The 21,726-nt window shown below is 44.9% G+C and overlaps 1 protein-coding gene across 1 annotated transcript; it reads right to left on the reverse strand.

Moving 5' to 3' along the window:
- Window positions 1-309: 309 nt before the first annotated feature.
- On the reverse strand, window positions 310-18,309 carry BFSP1 (beaded filament structural protein 1, filensin). Its single transcript, XM_010022173.1, has 8 exons — window positions 17,709-18,309; window positions 11,817-11,877; window positions 8,274-8,369; window positions 7,375-7,467; window positions 6,651-6,758; window positions 5,014-5,234; window positions 3,558-3,643; window positions 310-1,664 (listed from the first exon to the last, which is right to left on the reverse strand). The coding sequence occupies exons 1-8, from the start codon at window positions 18,077-18,079 to the stop codon at window positions 718-720; spliced, it is 1,983 nt and encodes a 660-aa protein (XP_010020475.1). The 5' UTR covers window positions 18,080-18,309; the 3' UTR covers window positions 310-717.
- Between the last annotated feature and the right edge of the window lie 3,417 nt (window positions 18,310-21,726).

Consider the following 21,726-nt stretch of genomic DNA (forward strand, 5'->3'; position numbering starts at 1 on the left):
GACAAATAACGGCTTTAGTATCTTTTGTAAGGGTTAACCCCCACTTTTTGGTGGAATCTCAAGTTCTATTCTGAGCAGTTACACAGTAAGATTATTACAAATACAGACAGTTTATGTTTAGATCCAAAAAGAAGGGTCTGCCCAGCTCATCTCTATTTAAGCGTAAATGAGAGAGATTTGGTGTATGTTATTTCACAGGTATCCAGCCCTTCCCCTGGAAGATCTCCTGCACACCCAGTCAGTTGCCATTCATAGTGGGGGTGGTTAGTCAGTGGTAAAGGCAACACAAACCCACAGTGGGTATCTTTGGTAGAAGGCAAAACTTTTATTAAATGAACCAGATGTCACAAGTTAACATTTGCAGCTGTCAGAGATGGGGAATCATACGGCAGCTGTAGGAGCAGCAGAGGAATACGCAGATTTGTCCCGGATCCTGTGGACAGCCAGGCAGCAATGTAATAATAATAATAATTAGTTTCAATGTGTCCTAATCATGAAAATCAGTCGCATAGGATGTGCCTATTACTTGTTGCCCTGGAGCACTCTAATGGTCATTGCACCAAAGGTGAGTCTATGTCAGACAGAATTGCCATCAAGGTATCAACCTGTTCCATACCAAACAGCAAAAATCTCACTACTGTATCATTCGGTCAGGAAAAAAAACAGTCATTTGATAACTATGCCAGACAAGTTGACTATCAAGGGGGGGTCTGTCACTTAAGAGCCTTTGTCACCTGGTTTCTTCTTGCTTGTCTTCTCTATCATTGTCTCCACAATCATCGCTGTTTCTTCATACGTCTGAATTCTGTCGTCTGAGAACTTCTCGATGGACTCCACCACCTCCACCTTCTCATAGCTCATGGAGCCAGGCAAGCCTGATTCCCTGAACAAAAGGCCCTGCTTATCTTCTCGGTCACATTCTGTCTCTCGAAGGACTCCTGGCTCAGTTGGGCTTATTGGACCAGGGGAAGGAACTGCCTCAGGCTCAGAGATGTCCGAATACTTCATGATCTGCTCAATTCTTCCTCTTGTTTTTTTGCCCCATTGAAGTATGTCTTCTCTCTCTTCCTCTTTCTGTTTATCTTGAACTTCAAACTCTTCCCTCCTTTCACAGATATCCCCTTTCTCTTTTTCTGCTTGTTCAGCAAGTTCTGGTAGCTCTGGAATGGGCTCCACGACACCACCGTTCATCACCTTCCCATTGCTGTTGGAAACTATGATCTCTCCCCCTGATGGGATGGTGGGGGCCAAGATGCAAGGTTCTTCATAGCGTTCCTCCCCTGTTACCAGCACATAACGCCCTTTGGGATAGGCATCAGGTTTAGGCTCTGCTCTCTTGTGGGCTCTTATTTTCTCTTTCACAATGTTACACAATTTATTGAAGGCTTTACTTATCTGGGCTCCATCAGGTACGTCCTCTGGGCCCGTTTCTTGTTCGTCAAGTTCTGATCCTTCCTGCCCAGGTTCACATGTGACTGAGCCTTCATGCCTGAACTCCAGCTGATCTTGGTCAAAACCTTCCAGAGTTCTTTCATACGTTCTTTCAGGTGAAAGACCGTCAGTTATGTCTTTAGACATCAGCTCCTTTTTCCTGGCTATTTTCTTTGTCAGAGCTTTTTGTCTGGGCTTGACACTGGTGATGTCTTGCATGGCCTGGGTGATATCTGGCGAAAAACCAAAACAGAGCAAACAACAAACAGTGCTGAACACAGTCACTTCAAATGCTGGAGCTGCCCCTCACTGCTGCAGGTGGAGGGCTGAATGCAGCAGCAAGTGTGAGCACAGCTTCCGTCAGTGCATTAAACAGCCTCTTTTGTGTGGACCCCTCGGCCAAGTAGGCATTTTGCATTGAGGTCAGCACTGCCAGACAGAGTGTGAGGACAGGGAAGTGTGTGTGGTTCCCCTGTCAGGCCAGCACCAATGCTCAGCAGGAGCCCCCAGCGCCTGCTGCTGCAGCCGGGCTCAGCACCTTCCTCCCAGGCGTGGTGGCAAGGTTTGGCTCTGTTCACTAGACAAGACCCTTGTCTCCCAAGGCTGAGCCTGTAGCCAGGTATGCAAAGCTGATGCAAGGCCTGGCAATAGGATTAAGTGGAAACAGCTTGTCTGGCTTTTACAACTCCTGGTAGGGTTTAGGGATGGGAAAGAAACAACCAAAAGCCCTATTTAAAGCCTTTCCCACTGTACCCAGGATTGCTGGGTGAGTGGTACAGCCCTGACGGGAAGGTGAGTGTCATCACCAGCTACTCCTGTGCTTCTGGAGGCTCAGCAGGGGGGCACCTCACCTCTGTGTCCCAGGGGGGCTAAGAGTGAGCCTGGCACCTCCCCGTGCAGCAGTTTTGGGGATGGGCAGATGCAGGGAGGTGCGTCAGGAGGGCACAGAGCTGAGCAGCCACCCCACCAGCAGTGCCGAGGAGCAGCACTTGGGCATCGCTCAAACACTGATGTTGAGCTCTAGACCCGCGCAGAGGGAACCCCTGCCCATGGGCTGTGCTCTGGTCTCCTGTGCTGTCAGTAGCCTCAGAGCCCATGGCAGCTCAGCAGGAGCACGGGCAGGCTACTGATGCCCATGGCATGAACAGCTAGAGCAGAGGAGGCAGAGAGTGGTACTGGAAACTACAGGAATGTGGGGACAGACAGATACTGATATGCTTTCCCCAAGGCTCTGTCCCATATCGCAGGTACAGTAATGCAGGTGAAATGCCCTGCTCACCTTGCAGATAGGAAGCAGAGATGTGGCCAGAGACAGGCCATATCCTGAGCGGGTATAAAACAGCACTTTGCAGTTATTTACAGCTGCTGAGGATTTGGCCTCAGGCGTTATGGACTTATTCCATAAACTACTGCTACGGTTCACAGAACAGTTAGAAATATTACAGCTGCGCTCCAAAAAAATCCCTCATTTGGCAGTTTGTCTCCATTCTCAGGGCAGTTTGTTATTAGTAGAACCTCACTGAGCCTTGGATTTAACCTACAGTAAGTCATCATGTATGTTAGTACCCACAGCACCTCTCTGTAAACCGACTCCCTCTTTGTTAAGAGCAGCCTCACTAGTTTAATCCTGGACATTTCCTTGTCACCATGTTTATAAGCATCCTAGGTCTAACAGGTAATCCTACCACATGGAGGAAAACATCATTCAGAGGAAACCAGGCAATGGGACATAAACAGGCCCAAAAGAGTGTCCTCTGCCTGCCTGCAGCACTCAACACCCCCTGATACTTTTGGAACCTCACTGAAGTGTGAACCAATGACTTGCAGCAAGTCAACACAAACCCCCCAGCTCTTGCCATAGTTTCAGGTGCCTTTCGACTGTGCTCTGCTGATTCGCCTAAGTAGTAGATTGCAGAAATTAGCAAAGAAACTCCTTTGCTTGTGATTTTGGCCTTTGACAGCTTGTCCCAAAACCAGCTGAGGTAAGCTGAAATCACTGCATTTACTTAGCAAGCCTGGAGTCAGGCTGTCACGGCTGGTGTTGGTATGGAAGACAAATGGAAAAACAGCTTAAAATACAATGATACTGCTCTTGACAGACACAGGAAGACATGTCACAGGTTTACCTCTTCCCCTCGAAGCTTGAGGCTGGACAGGTCTATAGATCTGCGTGAAGAGTGTGACTGGCGTTCCTGCTATAGCAGAGTTTAACCTGCCGGAGAAGACGCGCATCGGTCAGATCTCTCCCCCTCATTTCCATCAAGAGCAAGTGAAATCGTGCAAAATGAAGCATGGAGGTTAAAGAAATGTATTTCTCCATGGTGAGGAGTCAAAGAGAATGACAGGAGCCTGCTTCTTGTCTGGGGGAATTCAACACAGCCACAGCACCTTCACAGGAGTCAGGCTGGTTTCCACCAGCAGGAGACGTGGGATGCTCCAGTAGGTAAAGTACACCAGCAATTAAAACCCATAGCAACAGGTCTGTAATTTAGCACAGCACTTTGGAAGGATGGGAAGATTTTGGATGGGCAAACAGTCAATCCACATTTACCAGAGGTCAGCAAGAGCTGTACCTGCCGGCTGGTAAGAAATGAAATTTGGTAGCTATTACAAAGTTACCTGCATGTGCCTGACTTCAGAAGGGCAAGATGAAAACCGAGCAGTCTTCCTTGGAAAATATTGAGGAGTCAGTGGTATTAAGGGTTAAAAATTAAAACTGAGAGGCTGCCCTATATGCAAACCAGTTACTGTATCTGTGGCCTTTCCAGTCTGCTCTGCCAGAATGCGACAGAACATTTTGGCCTGGTGTAAATATGCAAGAGATGCACATTTTGATTTTTGCCTCTGAGAGTTACCCTGATCAGATACTCCTAACCAGAATGAAGTGTCCAAAATGAGATGCTGAAAAGTGATGCAATATCTGCTCCCCACATGTGAGGTTGACTATTAGTGAGTGTCCTTCCCCTGCATCTTCTGGACAACCCAGCACAGCGGTTTGGCTCCGAGGGCTCTGGCCCTGCTGCACCACCTGCCTGTGCAGGCAGCTGTGAAAGCCCAGCTCCTTTTACTCCTTTTCTCATGTGAGACTAATAGTTGACATTAGAGGGAGCCAGTGCTCCTCCTTAGGTTTAAACACAACCCAAATCCCTGCCAACTTCACCCTTTTTCACCCCTGCCTAACGAATGGGTTTTCTGTGAAGAGTGCTTTGCTTTACAGGACATTTGCCCTGTCTGAGCCTCGCAACACCAGCCTGTCTGTAACACCCCTGCAAGCTTCACCAGCACCCGGGCAGTGGAGAATGTGTTCAGGTTACTTTTGCATGCTCCTGACCTCTGTGCACTGATGTCAGGACAGTGTATGGAAAGGAGACTGTGTAGAAAGCAGCAGCTCAAAATGGCTCTGGCTCTTTCCTTGGCAGAGGCTTGACCAGATTTTACATCTATTTAAGTTCCCAACCCTGGATATGTACCAGTAAAAGGCATGAAATGGCCATAGGAGATCAGATGCCCTTAAACATACGCTTCTCAAAGGAGATAAAAGAGAGCACTGGCCCCTTTGGAGAGTCCAGAAATCAGCCTTACCGGCTCTCCTCGTTCTCGATGATGCGTTTGTACCGCTCCAGCTCATTCTCCAGGGACTGCTGGTAGATCACCAGCTGGCGGCAGTCAGTCGTGTACTTCTCCAAGGTTCTCTCTGCCTCTTCTATCCCCTTCCTAAGGTTTTCAATCTGCTCGTTGTAGAGCTGAATTTCATCGTCATAACTCTCCTGTGTGTTTTTAATCGCTTGCTCCAGCATGGTTGTCTGGTAAACAAAATTGGTGGGTGAAAGAAGCAGCTCTGAAACATTGAAAGGCGGCCCTGTCCATGGCAGGGGGGTTGGAACTAGATGAACTCAAGGTCCTTTCCAACCCAAACCATTCTGTGATGCTGTGATTCAGCATCCCTGTATTTCAAGGGTAATTAAAAGCAAAACATATTTTATTATGATGTGAGAAGCTGCGCTGCATTTGTTTAGCTATTCAAAATCAAAAACTTCCCCCCCTCCCCCACCCTTATCTGTCCCAAGGCTTCTTTTCTACAATAAGCACGATGGGATCAGCATGCACGAGGGGAACAGCAGTGTGATGTCTCCTTCCCCACACACACGCAACTGGCTGATGTCTCACTGTGGATGGCCTCGGCAGAGCAGGCAGTGTCTCACAGAGAGCAAAAGTGGTTAACTGGGAAGCAGTGGCCAGGCAAAACCTTGTTCTTCCTTCTCTGTGGTCTGCAGGTCAAGCACGGGAGGTTAAGGAAGGGTCTTTTGAAAATAAAAAGGCTTCCTTTTGAATTGGCTTTTTTACTCTGGCCATAAAAATAACTGCTGTGTTGTGAGGCTTCGACTCCAGTTATTGGATAGCACATCAACCAGGAGGTGGCGGTAAGTGCCTTGCCAAAACCAGGGTGAGGAGTTGCAGGTGGGATATTTGACAGTGTCATTTTGCTCTTACTTTCTTTCCTCTGCTACTTTCAGCTCTTTATCATAGTTCTTTTATCACTTGGTTGTTTGCCTTTTTTCCTTCAAACAGCTTCTAAAGACATGAGCTCACAAAAAGCTAATGGGGCGATAACTGGCTAATGGATTCTTTAATAATTGATTTACTTCTATAGGTTACAGCCAAGATTTTAAAAAACCTTTTAAAAAGCTTAAATTTAGGAGCTAAGTCCTTTGGCATTAGTTTGGTTATACTGCAGTGTACCAGTGCACAGGTACCACAGACTTCTTTACTGTTTGCTGCTCCCAAAGCGGCATCAATAACCCCTCAGCAGAGCCCTGAAGGTCCCCCATCATTTTTCAGGGAGCCAATTTCCATCCTGAGCTCAGTAAGAAAGTAAACCAGACCATCCCTGTGTGACTTTTCCATCCACAACCTCTTGCTGACTCTGTCCTACAGGAAGCCAGTTGCAGTGTGGAAACCTTCTTCCACTAGCTCCTCTGATAAGCAAAGATTGCTTCATTATGGCTGTGGTACCTACGGCCCTCCCTGGCCATCTAAACCTGATAGTTTGGACCACTGAGAGAATGGGAATGAAACAGCTGAAGAAAAAGATGGAAAACTAAAAGAAACACACCTCCAAGTCAACTGAGTTCACAAAACATCATTAAAGGCAATTCAGGTTTAAAAAGAGCAGTGTTCATGAGCATCGTGGTTGTATCTATGGCCAGTGATGGCAGTACCTCGGTCTGCAGTTTGTATTTCTGTGCCTGTAGCTGGCAGAGGATGCTCTTGTACTCCTCCAGCTGGCTCTGCAGAACAGGGATCCTCCTCTCTGCTATCAGTTTTTCCTGGTTGGAAGAAGACAACGTGTGTACAGAAAGTATGTTTCACTCTTTTAACAAGAGACTAACTAAAGTCTGCTACTGGAAAGAAACTGTAAAGACAAACAGAAAATGACAAAAGACAAACAAAAAGACGGGTATTGAATCTCAAGTAAAACCCCTGTGGCATGGCTTTAGGAATAAAAGGTGTCAGATGGCAGGACTATAAAAGTACAGCTTATGTTCAAATTAGACCCTGTAGATGCAGAAGTTCATATCTTCTTCTAGCTAATAAACATGCTTGGCATAGCCACTCATATTGGTAGGAATCACCAAGTTTTCATCTAGTCTGAAGCAGTTTATTTGATTTACAAATTCTCACTACATCTCAGCATCCCTTTTAGACAAGATTTCCTTTTCTCTGTAAATAACTCATATTGCCTGCCAGCTCCTCCTCAGATAGGAAGCACAACTGCTTCAACTACCTTTAAAGTAGCCATTTTTGAGGCTAATACATGTGTTATAGCGTACTTGACTGACACAATCTCTCTTCTCCTGATCAGTTCAGTGTTACGAAGCTACAAATCGGGTTTTTTCTCTTTCTTACCTAGAGCAGAATTTATTTACTGACAGCAATACTTGCCTCACATATGCCAGTGGTTATAGGGGACACACGAGGGGTTGTCTGGATGATCTGCTGCAAAACACTGACGTAGGTCTGGATTTCCATAAGGTTCTGTGGTGAAGTAAGAAACAATCAGAAAATGTTATAGCAAGGTGCTCCCTTCAATGTGCTCCACTTCTGGGGCTTATTCCTAGGTATTTATGTCTTTCAGCATGTAAGAGTCCAGTTCATGTTCAGACTTGATCGTGGAATGTGGTTTTAGACCTGATTTAGAGTGCATGTGTGCTAACAGTTTTCTCATGCTGAAGGTACATTACAGGCATTGGCTATGTGACAATACAGTTCATAGTTTTAAAGATCCAATGCACAGGAGATTTTCAAAATGAAAACCACAAATACCTTCGCATGTGGTCCACAAAAGTGAGTCTCTTCTTTCAAAAAGAGCAAAGACAGCCCAGTGGCCTGGTCCAAAGCCTCACAGCTCCCCCAGGAAAGAGAAGGGGGCTGCGTGTGTTAAAAGTTGGCTGCAGTGTAATAACACGGACACAGACTTATGTCTGCTGATTAACTGGAATGCTCTGGTGCAGGAAAAAGGGTATCCCCCTCTGATGAAAGCAGTAGCTTCTTAGCATGAAATACAAGACAGCTTGAACAGCGTGTTGGGTTGAATCATGATAACAGGTTAACAAATTCAAGACATTACTACAGCTGTAGGCACTGGAACCTGAGGGAGGCAACTGGATGCTTGTAGACACCCAGCCACTGGGCTTGAAAATACATAGAGCTGTCTTTATCCACCAAAACACAAATGAGATTTGCTTTAATCTGCCATTTGAACAGATCATGGAGAAGGGCAAGGCTTGACACATGTCGCTAGAAGGAAAGAGCTAAGGAAAATGGCAAATTCAGCCATTTACCTTCTTGTATCTGTCCTTTGTGGCATTAATGTCATCCTGCAGGAACTGGCACTCGATCTGCAGCTCCAGGTTGCACAGCAGTGCTTCATCAGCTTCCTGCAATGCAGAGACACGTGGCAGGGTCAGTACCTATGGCTGGAGTGCCAGAATCACAGCAGCCATTTAGCCATGATGTGAGTTGTATGTGTGTGGAGACCATGCAGCCTGCGTGGAGAATTGCAGCCTAGTGGGAGAAACAAAAGTATTACGAAACCCACAAACAACAGGCATCTTATTCATCGTGTTCTCCCATTGTACGCACTGCTTTTCTGCACAAATATAACATATGATACAGTTTGGCACTTGTATTGTCAAAATATGTTCACCATATGCTTTATGAATGCTGGAGGCCAAATAATAGATGCTATGAAGTACCAGTCTTTGATGCTAAAAGCTTGCAATCATGCATGAATCTTAAAACAGATCAACAGACTAAGGCATTAATTTCTCTAGTGTTTATGACAGGACCTGAGGTATCCTGATGCTTTTTTAATACCCCCAATAAAGAAGCCCTTAATAAAAAAACAACAGGACAGTTCGAAGTATTTCCACTCCTTTTGGTGTGTTCTCAAATACCAGAAATGTTGGAGTCATTTTTGCAAATAAAAATGACAGATGAGCAAGGCTAGGAAAAGAAATCACCTTGCTGCAGAAGTTTCTAACATGTTGGGATTTGTGAGGATGAAAGTTCATCATGCTCAATTAATTCAGAGGACAAGGTGTATGATTAGCAATCATGAACTCTAAGTGCATAGGGATGAGTGGTAGTGCTATTTAAATCCAGTGAAATCTCCATTTCTGTTCAAAGGTCAATTCATTTTTATGCTGTTATTTCATTTAATAACAAACCTTTGAATATCAAATCATTTCCATGGAACATGGCAATATATTTTACAAGTGTATAAGTGTGAGGAGACCAGCTTCATTTTTCTGCTTATGACATGCCTTCTTGATTAGGTTTATCATTAAATAATACTATAAAATACCACTTCTGAGAAAGTATCTTGAAAGCTGTCAACTAAATCTTCCTTACAGCTCTACAAAATCTGTAAGTTCCCTCCCCAGTCTGCAATTTGCCTCAAGAAAGTTTTGATTTGTGCATTTAATTCAAAGTTAAAGGATTTAAAATTACCAATGTGCCACTACCAGCTTTAGAAATGCCTCAGCGAGTGGATCGCAGGTTGTAAATAAACCGCTGAATTCTACGGGTGCAGCACATGACTGGTAGATGGGGATTTTTCCTTTTCCACGTGCACAGCATGTGCTATCCCAAAAATGTGTAGATGTTAGCTGTCTCATTATGGTGCTGAGCCTTCCCGCCAGAGACCTCTCCAGCAGTCTCTCTGCTTTGTGAGACAGTGGCTAATTCAGAAACATCCAAACCAGCACATTCGGAACCAAAAGCAGGAAGGCTGCTGCTTTTCTGCACTCCTCTGTCCTCCTATTGAAAGGAAGATCAGCAGGACAATGGCCATGTTGGGAAGTCTGGGGGAGAGCCAAACACCCAACCCCCCAACCCTCCAGGCCTCTAGATAATACTGATAAGCAAATATTTCTGCATGTAATAAGCAAAAGCAGCATTCAGCTTTCCAAATGTTCCCTCAAAGGAGAAAAATACTTACTTCTGAAAAACCATTCTGCGTTAGGTGCTGATTCCAGAATGGTGATCCATGTGCTGAAGCAGCATTTTCATTTACCATGGAAGAGAAATCCCTTAGAACTTTCCAGAACCAGTGTTTGCTGATTTTCCAAACAGATTCCCCAGCTGCTGGAAAAGGCATGAGTTTACATCTGCACATGCAGGTTTCAGGCTATGTCTTGGGCACCCGTACCGAAAATCAGCTGTGTTCCCTCCAGCATTTGTTGCCCCAGTGCAAGGAGCTGCTGCAACGGGACAGCCCACACACAAGCTGGGATAATAACACCTCCCACAGCTCAAGATCTTGTCAGCTTTGCCTGGGGCTGCCAAATCAATTCACTTTTCTTTAGGTACAGACTGGCTGAGAGGAACTGTGAAGATGGACCCACCAGCTCCAGCTACCCCTTACAGAGTATTTGCCTCTACAAATACTTTTAAGAGCTTGCAAGTTGTCCAGGAACCCTGCTAGCACACTGGAAAATGGCAGTGATGAAGGATATCTACAGCTTACTAGAGATAGCAATGCTAAAATGTACATCTTTTTTTCAATATAAAACATGCATATCATTGATATGACAGTGCTCAAGTAGAACAGTTCCTGCCATATGTAGCAGGGAAATACAAACTATCTATTTAATTCACCTATAACTGTTTCCCAATACTGAAGGTGAAGGATAAGCTGTGAAAAATAGAACTGGGAAAAGACATAATACAACTTTCTTCACTCAGATGAAAACTAGCAGCAAGAGAGGATGAATTGGGCTTTCCCAGCATCACAGACGTAGTTTGGAACCTTCCTAAGTAAGTCAGTAAATTTTTATCTTTTCTCTGGGTTTATCATCATCATCATCACTATCACCACCACCATCATTTCTCTTCCCATGGCATTAGTTCAGGAAATTGCATCTTGATAGAAACATTCCTCATGTTTCACTGCAAAAGGTAGAAATCCAGGGGGGCATGTGGATTCTCTCTTGTTTGGAAACCTAATGGGAAGTGGAGGGTCTGTCCTAGGAAGGGCTGACCACATCCTGCAAGGAGCTTTGAGACACGCCAAACTTCAAGACCTAGACACAATCAGCATTTCTCCTGCCACGATGTCAGTACTAAATATACTTTAATACAGGAGCTATATTAAAACAAAAGGGGCAGGCAGAAGGTATTTAGCAACAAGCATGTTTTCTCTGCTCATATTTCAGACTCTTAGATACATGTATTGCCTGCATGGTAAGACTAACAAATGGGCTTTTCCTGCCTCTGGCTTTTCCTAAACTCCTACTGCAAGTGTGAACTCCAACTCACTCAGAAAAAAGTTGTCTTCTGAGTTAAAAAAACCGAACAAGAATCCTAGCAGAGTTTAAAAGAGTTATTAAAGGCACCTAAACATGTGCCAGATCTTCAGCAAAGGTGAATTTGCAAAGGTCACACTGGATGTGGAAGAAGCAACATGTTATGTCAACTCCAGGTCCCAAAATAAATGCAAGAACCATTTGCTGATGCTCCAAATGGAGTGTTGCTCAGTAGGTCCTCCTAGTCCTTGGTCATATTGGCAAATTACTGAAGCCCTGAGCACAGCTGAGGCTGCGGGCTGCAGATGGCATGTGCTACATGACCAAAATCAGCAGGATTGTATAGAGCAGGGCACTACACAGCGTGTATGTACACACCAAGGCTCAGCCACTTGCACAAGGCTTAGGGAAGGGAATGGAGGGGAAGAAGAACTTTTCATCAGTGCATAATGACAAGAAATATCATGATCTGACATTTTATCTTCCCACTGCTTCTTCAAAACAGCTTGCTGTAGTAAACGAACCTAAAGGAAAGAAATTATAAAGACCTTTCCTTTTCCATTCTCCCAGGCTTACCTTATTAAGGCGTTCAAGGGTTTCTTTTAGCTTCTGCTGATATTCACGTTCATTTCTATACCTGCAAACAGAACAAAGGAGATGAAGTTCAGTGGTTCACCCTTCTGCAAACTGCATTTTCATCTGCATTATCATGCACAATATACATTTCACACTAAAGCAGAATATGAATCTTGAAAGGGACCAAAAGATTTATTTGTGCGTTAGCATTGCTTTTCTTTTTGGTCCAGATGCTGAGAGTAATTCCAGGATTTATTAACTTCTTGTCCTCCATTTATGTAGCAGAAGACAATGGAATGGCACATATTTGCTATCACTTTTTCACAGAAAGCCCAAGAATAGATTATTTACAATAAAACTGTATTTGGTTAGCATCGGACTGCAGTGACAGCGATTCATCAGTAGTCACCATGTGAGTATCTGCTACAATTGGCACATTAGCATTTAATTACAGTGCACTTGGTTTTCTGTTCTACCTGATGTTGTTCAATAAGCATTTTCATGACAGACACGTTTCACATATTGACTGTATATGATGATTCATGCTGTATGAGGATGCTATGATGGATCGAGCTTTGTGTCCTCTTTGATATAGCAATCATATTTTATCCTGGTCAAAATCACACGTGAGTCTTAGTAAGGACTGCATTTAGCCAACTGTTCATAGACCTTTATGAAATGCCCACAAGTGCATAAGGTGCATGTTTGTGTACTGAGTGAACAATGGATGTATAGCGCATTTATCTTTGAGGAAAAAGCACATTCTTTAAGAGTTAAGGCTCTGCGCTTGTATGATAGAATTATCTTCTAGAAAATCCATTTAGCTGCAGAGTACACAACTTCCTCATGGTTGATTACTGATGTTTATTCCTTTCCCTAAATAAACTATATATAAAATGCTTAATAGGAGATATGGTTTAATGAGACCCCACTAAAAAACCCCACAAACAAACAGCCAGATCTTATAGTACAAGGTAATGAGGCTTTGCCATCAGTACTGAACAAGGGGCTCATCATCAAACTGCATCTGCTGCCAGCGCCAAAGTACATAAATAGTGTCTATTGCTGTTTATCCCTTTGCTTTCCCTAAAATAATAGAGACACAGAGATATAAAAAGCTGACATTTTCTTAATTTCTACAAGAAACCCTCACAGTGGGTGGCAAGTGAACTCTGGTGGTGAATGTCCTTCATTTGCAGTACAAGCAATGGACATCAACACAAGCATGAACCCTCACCAGAATCCAGAACTGAACATAAAACCCCCCTTCTCACCTAGTCAAGTAGCTTCAGGGCTGCAACAGACCTTTGTGAACTGCTTATGGGAAAAAAAGGGATAATAATTTTTACTTTTTGCATAGGGGAAAGGAAACAGAGTGGAGGGGGCTGCCAGGCACATCAGAAGGCAGCAGATTAGAGCTTTGAAGGTTCCCACCACCTCTCTTAGTGCCCCAGCAGACAAATGCTAACCTAACAGATTTAGAGATATCTGTTAAGCCCCTTAAGCCCTCCCCACAGCTTGAGGCACCAGCCTGGTGAGAGCATCAGGCATGTAGGAGAGAAACCCACCACTAAGCTTGTTTCTCTACCTGGAAAACATGGCTCCAGCAGTGCTGTAAACCTCCTTTCCCACCCCCAGCTGACAGACAGCCTGTGCTTGCTCTGAAAAGACAGGGCTGGGGCAAGGCCCTTTTTTTTGGCCCCTGCCTTTGCTGCAGTGCAAGGGCTGGCTCCCCTCCAAAGAGAAAACAGTCACAATACACCCTAGCGATCCTCACTGGCCAGGTACTCAATTTGGCCTCAGCCCTGAGTCTTTCATAGGAAGACAAATGCTGCCTCTCTGTTGAACCCTACTGAACTCTTCCAGCAACATACAAAGCCTCTTGGCTTACGGTAAGCTGAGGTTAAACTTTTCTACTATGTTTTTCCTCTTCACTTTCCCTGAGGCACTTTGCTAACCTTTTCTCAACAGAGAGCAATAATTTGAGTGCCAAAGAGAGCATAAACTGCAAAGCGCTGGTCCTGCAAGGATGACAGACAGGCCACTGGTGCTTGTGGTTTATACTCTGGAAGCTAGAATGAGGGCTGCACTCTGCTGATTTATGAACAGGTTGGTTGGTACCTGCATTACCAAGAAGCTGCTATCGAGCAGCTGAGAGTCACAGGGCAAGATCTGGAAAGTCTGAATAGGGGGTGGAGAGCAGGCAGGACCTCCTTATCTGCAGCTGCAGCAGAGTAAAACTCTCCCTATCACTACAGAAGGAGCAGCAGCACAAGCAACCCCTGCAGACAGGGCTTGAAGAGAGCTTTGCCAGTGGAGACCCTACCACTCCCCATTCCCCAGCTACTGTGTTTTACTACTTAGTTTTGTTTCCTCTCACAGGTGTGGGGTCTCCACTGTGGCCCCAAAGGGTATCACATCATCAGAGCATCACCAAGTGGCACAGCTTGGAGAACACATTGCCAATTTCAGTGTCTAGCAACTTCCAGGGAATCATCTGGTGTGCAAACCCCACAAGATTACCAGTGAATGAATTTGAAATGAAACCATCGATTAGCAAGTCTTTTAATTTCTGAAGTTAATTAATCCTGTTCAGTCAAGGGCGCTAAAATCTGCATTTCAGCATCTTTCCTAATATTAGAGAGAGAGAAATACAGTCCTTTCCCACAGCCAGATGCAACGTTGCTATAATAATGATGCTAAATAAAATTAGCATGATTAGTATTTTTATGAGATGCATCCGAACGATTTCTAGTAATGCTTTTTTTTGCAACTTCAAGAGAAAGAATTCTCCACTGATAGAGCCTGAATTATTCATGTTAATGTGAAAAGCTATAAATGTGACTACAGAGGATTTAAAAATAAGCTGTAATGCAAGATCTACTTTTAAACAGTTCATGCACATTTAATTGTACAGACCTGGTAATCCCAGGCCCTGCCATGTTTAAATGCAGCTTTAAAAGGTCTATTTGCATAAATACAGCTTTAAAAGGTTTACTTATAGATATAAATCTATTTACCAAAGTGTGAATGTGAGTGAAAGAATGGGTTGTAAGAGCTAAAATTCTTTGCATTAGTGAAGGACACATGCTTCTGTCACTTAATTGGTGCAAGTGCTTCACTGAAAGCACTGTGTGCCAAAAGCAGGTGCTTTATGTTTCAAATGAATCAAGAAACCCACACTGTCTGCTGAAGACTGAGTGCAGACCCAGGTGGGAGAGCAGGTATTCAGCACAGGAATGCTTCTGGTTTCAGTAGCATGGCAAGGCTCTAACATGGCATGGAACGTTATTCCTCCCATATTTTGTTGAGAGAGCTTTATTTTTAAGTAGCTGAAATCATAGCCATCGGGTTGGCTGTGAGCTAGAAGGATGGTGAGAAGGCAGAGTACACACTGTCAGAGCACTGGCCTTGTTTTAACTCCTGCAACTCAAAACCCAACAAATTCTTTTCAGACGCTGAAGAAACGCTTTATTTATAAGTTTAAGTAGCTGAAATCATAACCATCAGGTTGGCTGTAAGCTAGAAGGATGGTGAGAAGGCAGAGTACGCACTGCAGAGCACTGGCCTTGTTTTAACTCCTGCAACTCAAAACCCAACAAGTTCTTTTCAGACGCTGAAGAAACTTTTGTGTCTCTCTTCAGGTCAAATTCAGCAGCTCCCAAGAGAGCAAACACAAAACCAAAATTCACTTCTTGATATAAAACAAAGGCAACTTGGTTAAAAAGCAGCCACGGCCCTTCCATTGCAATGGCCCTGTGTATCTTTAATGTTTAAATTGTAATGTTGTTGGCCTGGATGTAGTAGAAGTTTCCTTTTTACTTTTGTTTATGGCTGCTAAGTGAACATTCCAGGGCTCTGTGACGAGGCACCACTCACTATTTTCTAAGAAGTCACTACCTACCCCTGTAACAGGTCCTAAATCTCACTTTCAAAAAGCACAGCCCTTTCTCTTGGTGTTCCTGCCCAGGATTTGCCTGCTGCTATGGAGCTATACAGGCAGTTGATCCACAGACTGCTCAGGTGGATGCAGGAACCCATGAACAGGTTGCCAAGACAAACTAAATGTTTCTGGCCAGTTTTCCTTGCAAGCTGTTGATATCAAAGGAGGAATTGTATGTTTCACTGTACTGATTCTCCGCCTGCCTGAAGTACTCCAGACAGAGATAAGGCAGTTTTGCCCAGCTCTATCATAGCACTAAACGTTTCTATACAGCTGGCAAACTAATATGCAGCTAGACATTGAAGTACTGAGCCTACTAATAAAAACATATAGAATAGAATATGAACAAGTATCAGAGTCAACAGCTAAATTACAGCACTGCCTGTAACAAGCCCTGCCTAATCAGGATCTTGTAACTCGCCAGCACTGAGTCAGGGCATTGTGGACATCTGACCATTTCCAGCATCAAGCCTCGGTGTACCTGGGTGTTCTCTGTTCTCTGCTGTCAGATGAGAAAGAGAGACCAGGGCTTGGCATTTCTATAGCCGTGTTGTAACTCGCAGCCTCCATGGGCTGTTCCTGTGGCAGCTCACTGAATCGGGTTGGAGATCGTATTTTTTTAGATAGGGGGTTTTTTTTGGCTAGCTTATTTTTGTGATTCACGTGTCAGGACAGCCCCAGGAGTAGCTGTGGCAGCACAGCAGATCAGTGTGCAGGGCTGGGGAGGGCAGGATGTTAGGACTGAACAGCTACTGATACCAGTATATCATCAGACCATGGCCTGAAGACACAGATGGCCTCGACGTCAATTATCTCACATCTGTTTTCAGGCTCTTTCCAGTTGAAAAATGCTTGGAGACAGAAAAGGGAAACACTAATAGTCTCATACTTTCTAGTCCAGAGACCGAAAAATCATGTGGTTTGGATAAGGTCAGACATAAAGTCTGTGATGGAGACACAAGACGAAATCTTGAGGGCCTTGTATTTCTGCGGCAGCAAGATAGTGCTCCAGATGATTCGCCTTCTGCCTTAACAGAAGTGTTTCTGGTAAGTGTGGTGAGCGCTGCCTGGCAGTGCCTGCACAAATCTGTTGAAAATATTTCAATTTCTCCTTCCCACCACTGTCAGTGAGAAGTGTTTCTAAGGTAGAGCATGTTAACTGGAGTCCACGCTCACCCTTTGATGGGGGGGGATGAAAAGCCCTCTTCAGCCTCCATGATGCTGCCAAATTTTCTTTGGCTGAACTAGACAAGACAGATGTTTAGGGGGAAAAAACCCTGGCCAATAACTAACAAGAAGCCAAGACCCTTCTCTCCTGTGAACAGTCCTTTCATGAGCAATACTCACCAAGTCTTATTCCATAACTAATTATGCAACATGGCCAAAATTGCCTGTTGCTGAAGGGAAGGGACTAGATGTGTCAGGAGCCACTTGTATGCCTCAGCCCCCAAGGCTCCTGCTCTTTGATTTATGATGCCACTGAGGTTAAGAAGTTAGGGGAAACCCGTTCTTACAGCTATTGCTTTAGTAGAACAAGATGGAAATTAGACTTCTTCCTGGTATTACAGGAGATGTTTGGGGTTGTGTAACTCTGAACTGCTCAGACACAAGCCATTTGTTTTTTAATTGGGTTCTTCCCTTTTGGCAGCTCAGAGCACAACCCTGCTAAAACTAAGGAGCAACAGCAACAAATGTGTGTCATGGTGAGGACCTGCTGCCATGAAGGGAGAGGGCAGCTGCCTGTCTAGCAGCAGGGACACCATGGCACTCCTGAAGTCCTGCCACCTTGCTTTTCACCATAGGCTTGCTACATGCCATCCCCAGCTACAAGTCTATACACATGGAGCGGCATCATCTGTGCACAAGTAGCAGCTGGTGGCACCAGACCTACCTTTACTACAAAGATTAACTCTGGAAACAATACACCTATGTTCCTCTGCAAGCCTTACTTGTTGCGGTACTCATCGAGCATGCGCTGGGCATCCTTCTCCTCCCGCTCCAGCTTGGCTCGGTCGGATGCCAGCTCCCGCATCCGCTGCCGGTTGAACTCGATCTGTCCGGCGAAGGCTTCGTCCAAGCCCACCAGCTCATCCATGCGCTGGAAGGTCTCCAGCTGCTTGCGCAGGATGGTGTTGCGCTGCTCCAGCACGCGTGCCCGGTTGATGTAGCTGGCGAAGCGCTCATTGAGTTCCTGCAGATTCTCCAGGCCCCAGGCTTGGGCCAAACTGTCGAATTCGGGGGAGCCTCGCAGCTCATCATAGGCGTCCGACCGCTCGTACTTCTCCTTGCGCACCTCGCGAAGGAAGCTGCTCCTGTACATGGCTTCTGGGGGGCTGTGCGGTGCCGGGGTCCCCTCTTGCGTGCCTGCCTGCCTCTCCAGTTTGGATCTGAATTATGTCTGGGGTGTTTGAGGAGGAAGAACTGAACATAATCACCCCCCCCAGACGATAAGGATTTGTCTCCAGGGCGGTTTGTGGCACTAAAGGCATCATCTGCAGCAGTGAACTAAATAAATCCCTTTGGCCCCGCCTTGGGGCTGCCTGTCCCGGCGTCAGCATTTCGGAGGAGCAGCGAGCATGGGAGGGTGAGGGGCTTTTCTTTTCCAGGGTTGTAATTGTGTATGGCCAGAATAAAAGAGAGCAACATCCAGCTTTCACCCGGCGGATTAAAGCATTACCCATGGACAACAAAACGAGCGCTTTGCAGTTTCAGAGGCTGAGCTCAAAGCCTTTCGTGGCTCTGCTGGGGGGAGAGCTTTGTCCCATGGTGGTGTCCCCAGGGCTGTGCACAGAGGCCTTCTGCTGAGCCAGGATTTTGGTGTGAGCAGATGGCAGCGCTTGATTTTTGTTGTTGGACAGTTTTCCGATTGTTTAGGATGATGCGGTGGCGCACAAAAGTCAGTGTGACTCCTGCTCCAAGTCCAAGATTTGGTTCCTTGGTTCTCACTTCACACTTCCTCAAGTTAGCCTTTTCTGCAGGTTATTTCTACCTGGTGTGAGGCACATCAAAGCAGTAGTGGTACTGAAAGCCCCAAGCTTAACAGGATCCAGTTGGGAAGCTGGTTTCCTTGGGGATAGCTAAGTGCAGTGTCCTCTTGTAACTTGGTGGACATGCTGTATTATTGGGAGCCGCTGTTCTTCCTTCCTTTCCTTCACTCCCACCATAATGGAGCCTCAAGTGCTGCCACTCCCTGAGAGGCTTTAACTTCTGTGGAAGTGATGGATGTATTTCCTCTAGTTCTTTTTTACCAGTCTTTCCCTTTGCAAAATGCTGTTTCTTGGGCCTGTTCTTCCAGAAGCACATCTACTCGCCCAGCTGAAAAGCCCCCACACCAGACAGTCCATATTCAGATCTCTGCTATGAAGTAATTTATATAAAAGTCACTGTTTCATTTTTTAATGGACACTTCTTGTATGAATATTTAAATTGCATGTATTGGAATAACGTTAACGGAGAGTGGCCTCACTGACAGCAAGTGCAGAGGTGAAGAAAAAAGGTGGGTACTCAGGTGACTCTAAAATTTGGGTGTGTGTTACTGAATCTGAATCAAAAGGAAAAAAGAAGTTAATTAGAAGCTTTCTGCATCTTTCCTGTTCTGCTTCAGATTATTTGGAAGTGCAATGGGGAAAGATCAACTGATATTTCAGAAAACCGAAGTAGGCTTTGCACACACATTGTGCAGCTCCACAGGCAGTCTCTGAACTACAGCAGAACTAGAGTACAATTTCTAGAAATTTTGGGGATCTTTATATAGCAGTGGATGTGAAACCACTGCTTTCCACGCTGCTCAACCCTGTTGGTATTTGTAACTCTGTGGCTGGCCAAGCCTGGCCAACTGAACAATGTAGCTGAGCTTTTTACAAAGTTAGTCTTCCAGAAGAGATCAGAAAATAGATTTTGCTGGATTGTGGGCGATGTATTTTCATGGCAAGAGTGTTTTAGACTTTAGATAGCCTTTCAGTGCAATAATAGCCTATGTGAGTACTATCCCATCCCTCTGAGGCTGGAAGCAGCATGAGCTCCATGCTGACCGTGCACCTTAAGTCCTTGGGGAATAACACCAGAACATCTGTACAGGCCTCCCACTGACACTCTGTCCATAAACAGAGCAGTCTACCTGCAGGGCATACCTTCCAGAGACAATTTTTGTTATCAGAATTTATCCTATGTTTTCCACTAGGAAAATCTGGGTTTGCTATAGCATGTAATGCTATTACAAGCATTTCTCTAAGCTGGAATTCCTGACTCCAAGATCTCACCTGGTGCCGTTTCCTCTGCTGACTTGCTATAGACACTGCTTTATTGGAACCCAAGTAAGCTTCCACAACTCTGACTTTTAGTTGGGTGGCTTAAGAAGACACTCTGGCCTCCAGCACGCTCACGTGCAGCAACCCAGAATGGGACAGCCTGAAAAGAAGAACAGTCTGGCCCAGACTGCAACTGTTATACTTTTTCAAACAGAGAGCATTGAAAACATCACAGAAAAATCAATCTGCTCCTGTTACACACCAAATTATCTGGCTCATCTAATGGACCACCCAGGTAAATTTTCTGCCAAGGGCTCCTGCACACTGTTTCCAACTTAGAGATGGCTCAAACAAAGACTGAGAAGTTATCTATATGCACATTAATGAAGCATCTGGTAAACTGCTGGAAGCTTTTTAGATTTGAATCAGCGTGTATATAAAAACACTTCTGTACCAAATGTGCAGTATTTTTATCCTAATGCCTGCAGTTTAAACAAGGAACAGAAAGAAACAGTTTGTATTTTTCCCTCTTTGTCCCCAGAATATGTGTGACTTTTTCTGAGAACAAAGTCTGAAGGCTGCCTCTTTGCAGTTTAAATGCACTACGTGATACACCACCACTGCCCCAGAACGGGTGTTTACCTACCACTGCACAGCTCAATAAATGCCTGGTACAAAAGGGTGGTTTGATTTTCTTCAATTGCTGGTATTGCTATGAACTCCTTTGTAGACTAACTTGGCTGTATCTCTTATGTACAATATGAGTATATATTGGCAGTTCCATCATCCTGCTTCAACTCATGGAATCATAGAATGGTTTGGGCTGGAAAGGACCTTAAGATCATCTAGGTCCAAGTCCCCTGACATGGGCAAGGACAACTCACACTAAACCGTGTCACTCAAGGCTCTGTCCAACCTGGCCTTGAACACTGCCAGGGATGGAGCATTTATCACTTCTTTGGGCAGCCTGTTCCAGTGCCTCAGCACCCTCACTGTAAAGAACTTCTTCCTTATATCTAACCTGAACTTGTCCTGTTTTAGTTTAAACCCATTACCCCTTGTCCTATCACTCTAGTCCCTGATGAAGAGTCCCTCTCCAGCATCCTTACTCCTTACTGCTTGGCTAAGCCAACATAAGTTCCTCATGCTAAATCAAAACAAATAAAAAAGAAAACAACAACAAAACAATGCAAATGAAACCTTATCTTCCTGCTAAGAGAAGGCCCAGCCCTAGCTGTGGTTGACCACATTGGCAGTTAAGCTTGTGCTGGCCGTGGCTGCGAGGCAGCCCTGAGGCTGCTGTACCTTCCTTACCCAGAGAACTTCCAGCTCTGCTCCTTTCCTCAGGGGGAAAGCCCTTCTGACATCGGTGGGTTGAGACAGGGTAAGTCGAAACAGATCTCTGCAGACAGCCTGCTCAGGGTTTTCAAATTAATGCTCCAAGCTCAGTATTTTCCCAGTAATAATATGATAGCTTGTGAACATGTCTATTTAGCTGTTAGGAAATGATCACAGACAACAGTGGGCCTCTACCAGTACAGTCCAGCTGAGATACTTCATTCACTATTGTTGTCTTTTGAAGTTATTTTGCTTTATCCAGAGTCTGATGCTATAGCCCAGAGCTTGCTGTTCCTGCAGTCCAGAACAAAACTTCAGAGCGTGATGTGCTAACGAAGTGCATCACAAGCATTTTGTGGCAAGGTCTCATGAGTTGGAAAGA

The sequence above is a fragment of the Nestor notabilis genome, unplaced genomic scaffold (genome assembly GCF_000696875.1).
Source record: "Nestor notabilis isolate BGI_N333 unplaced genomic scaffold, ASM69687v1 scaffold979, whole genome shotgun sequence".
NCBI lineage: Eukaryota > Metazoa > Chordata > Aves > Psittaciformes > Psittacidae > Nestor > Nestor notabilis.

What these genes read in the sequence shown, in the direction of transcription:
- BFSP1 (XM_010022173.1), bottom strand. Translation starts at nt 18,079, where the DNA reads ATGTACAGGAGCAGCTTCCTTCGCGAGGTGCGCAAGGAGAAGTACGAG. An exon ending in CCCTTGAACGCCTTAATAAG is followed by an intron (nt 8,370 to 11,816) that starts GTAAGCCTGGGA and finishes TCTGCATTGCAG; the next exon opens with GAAGCTGATGAAGCACTGCT. An exon ending in TAACCACTGGCATATGTGAG is followed by an intron (nt 6,759 to 7,374) that starts GCAAGTATTGCT and finishes TCTTCCAACCAG; the next exon opens with GAAAAACTGATAGCAGAGAG.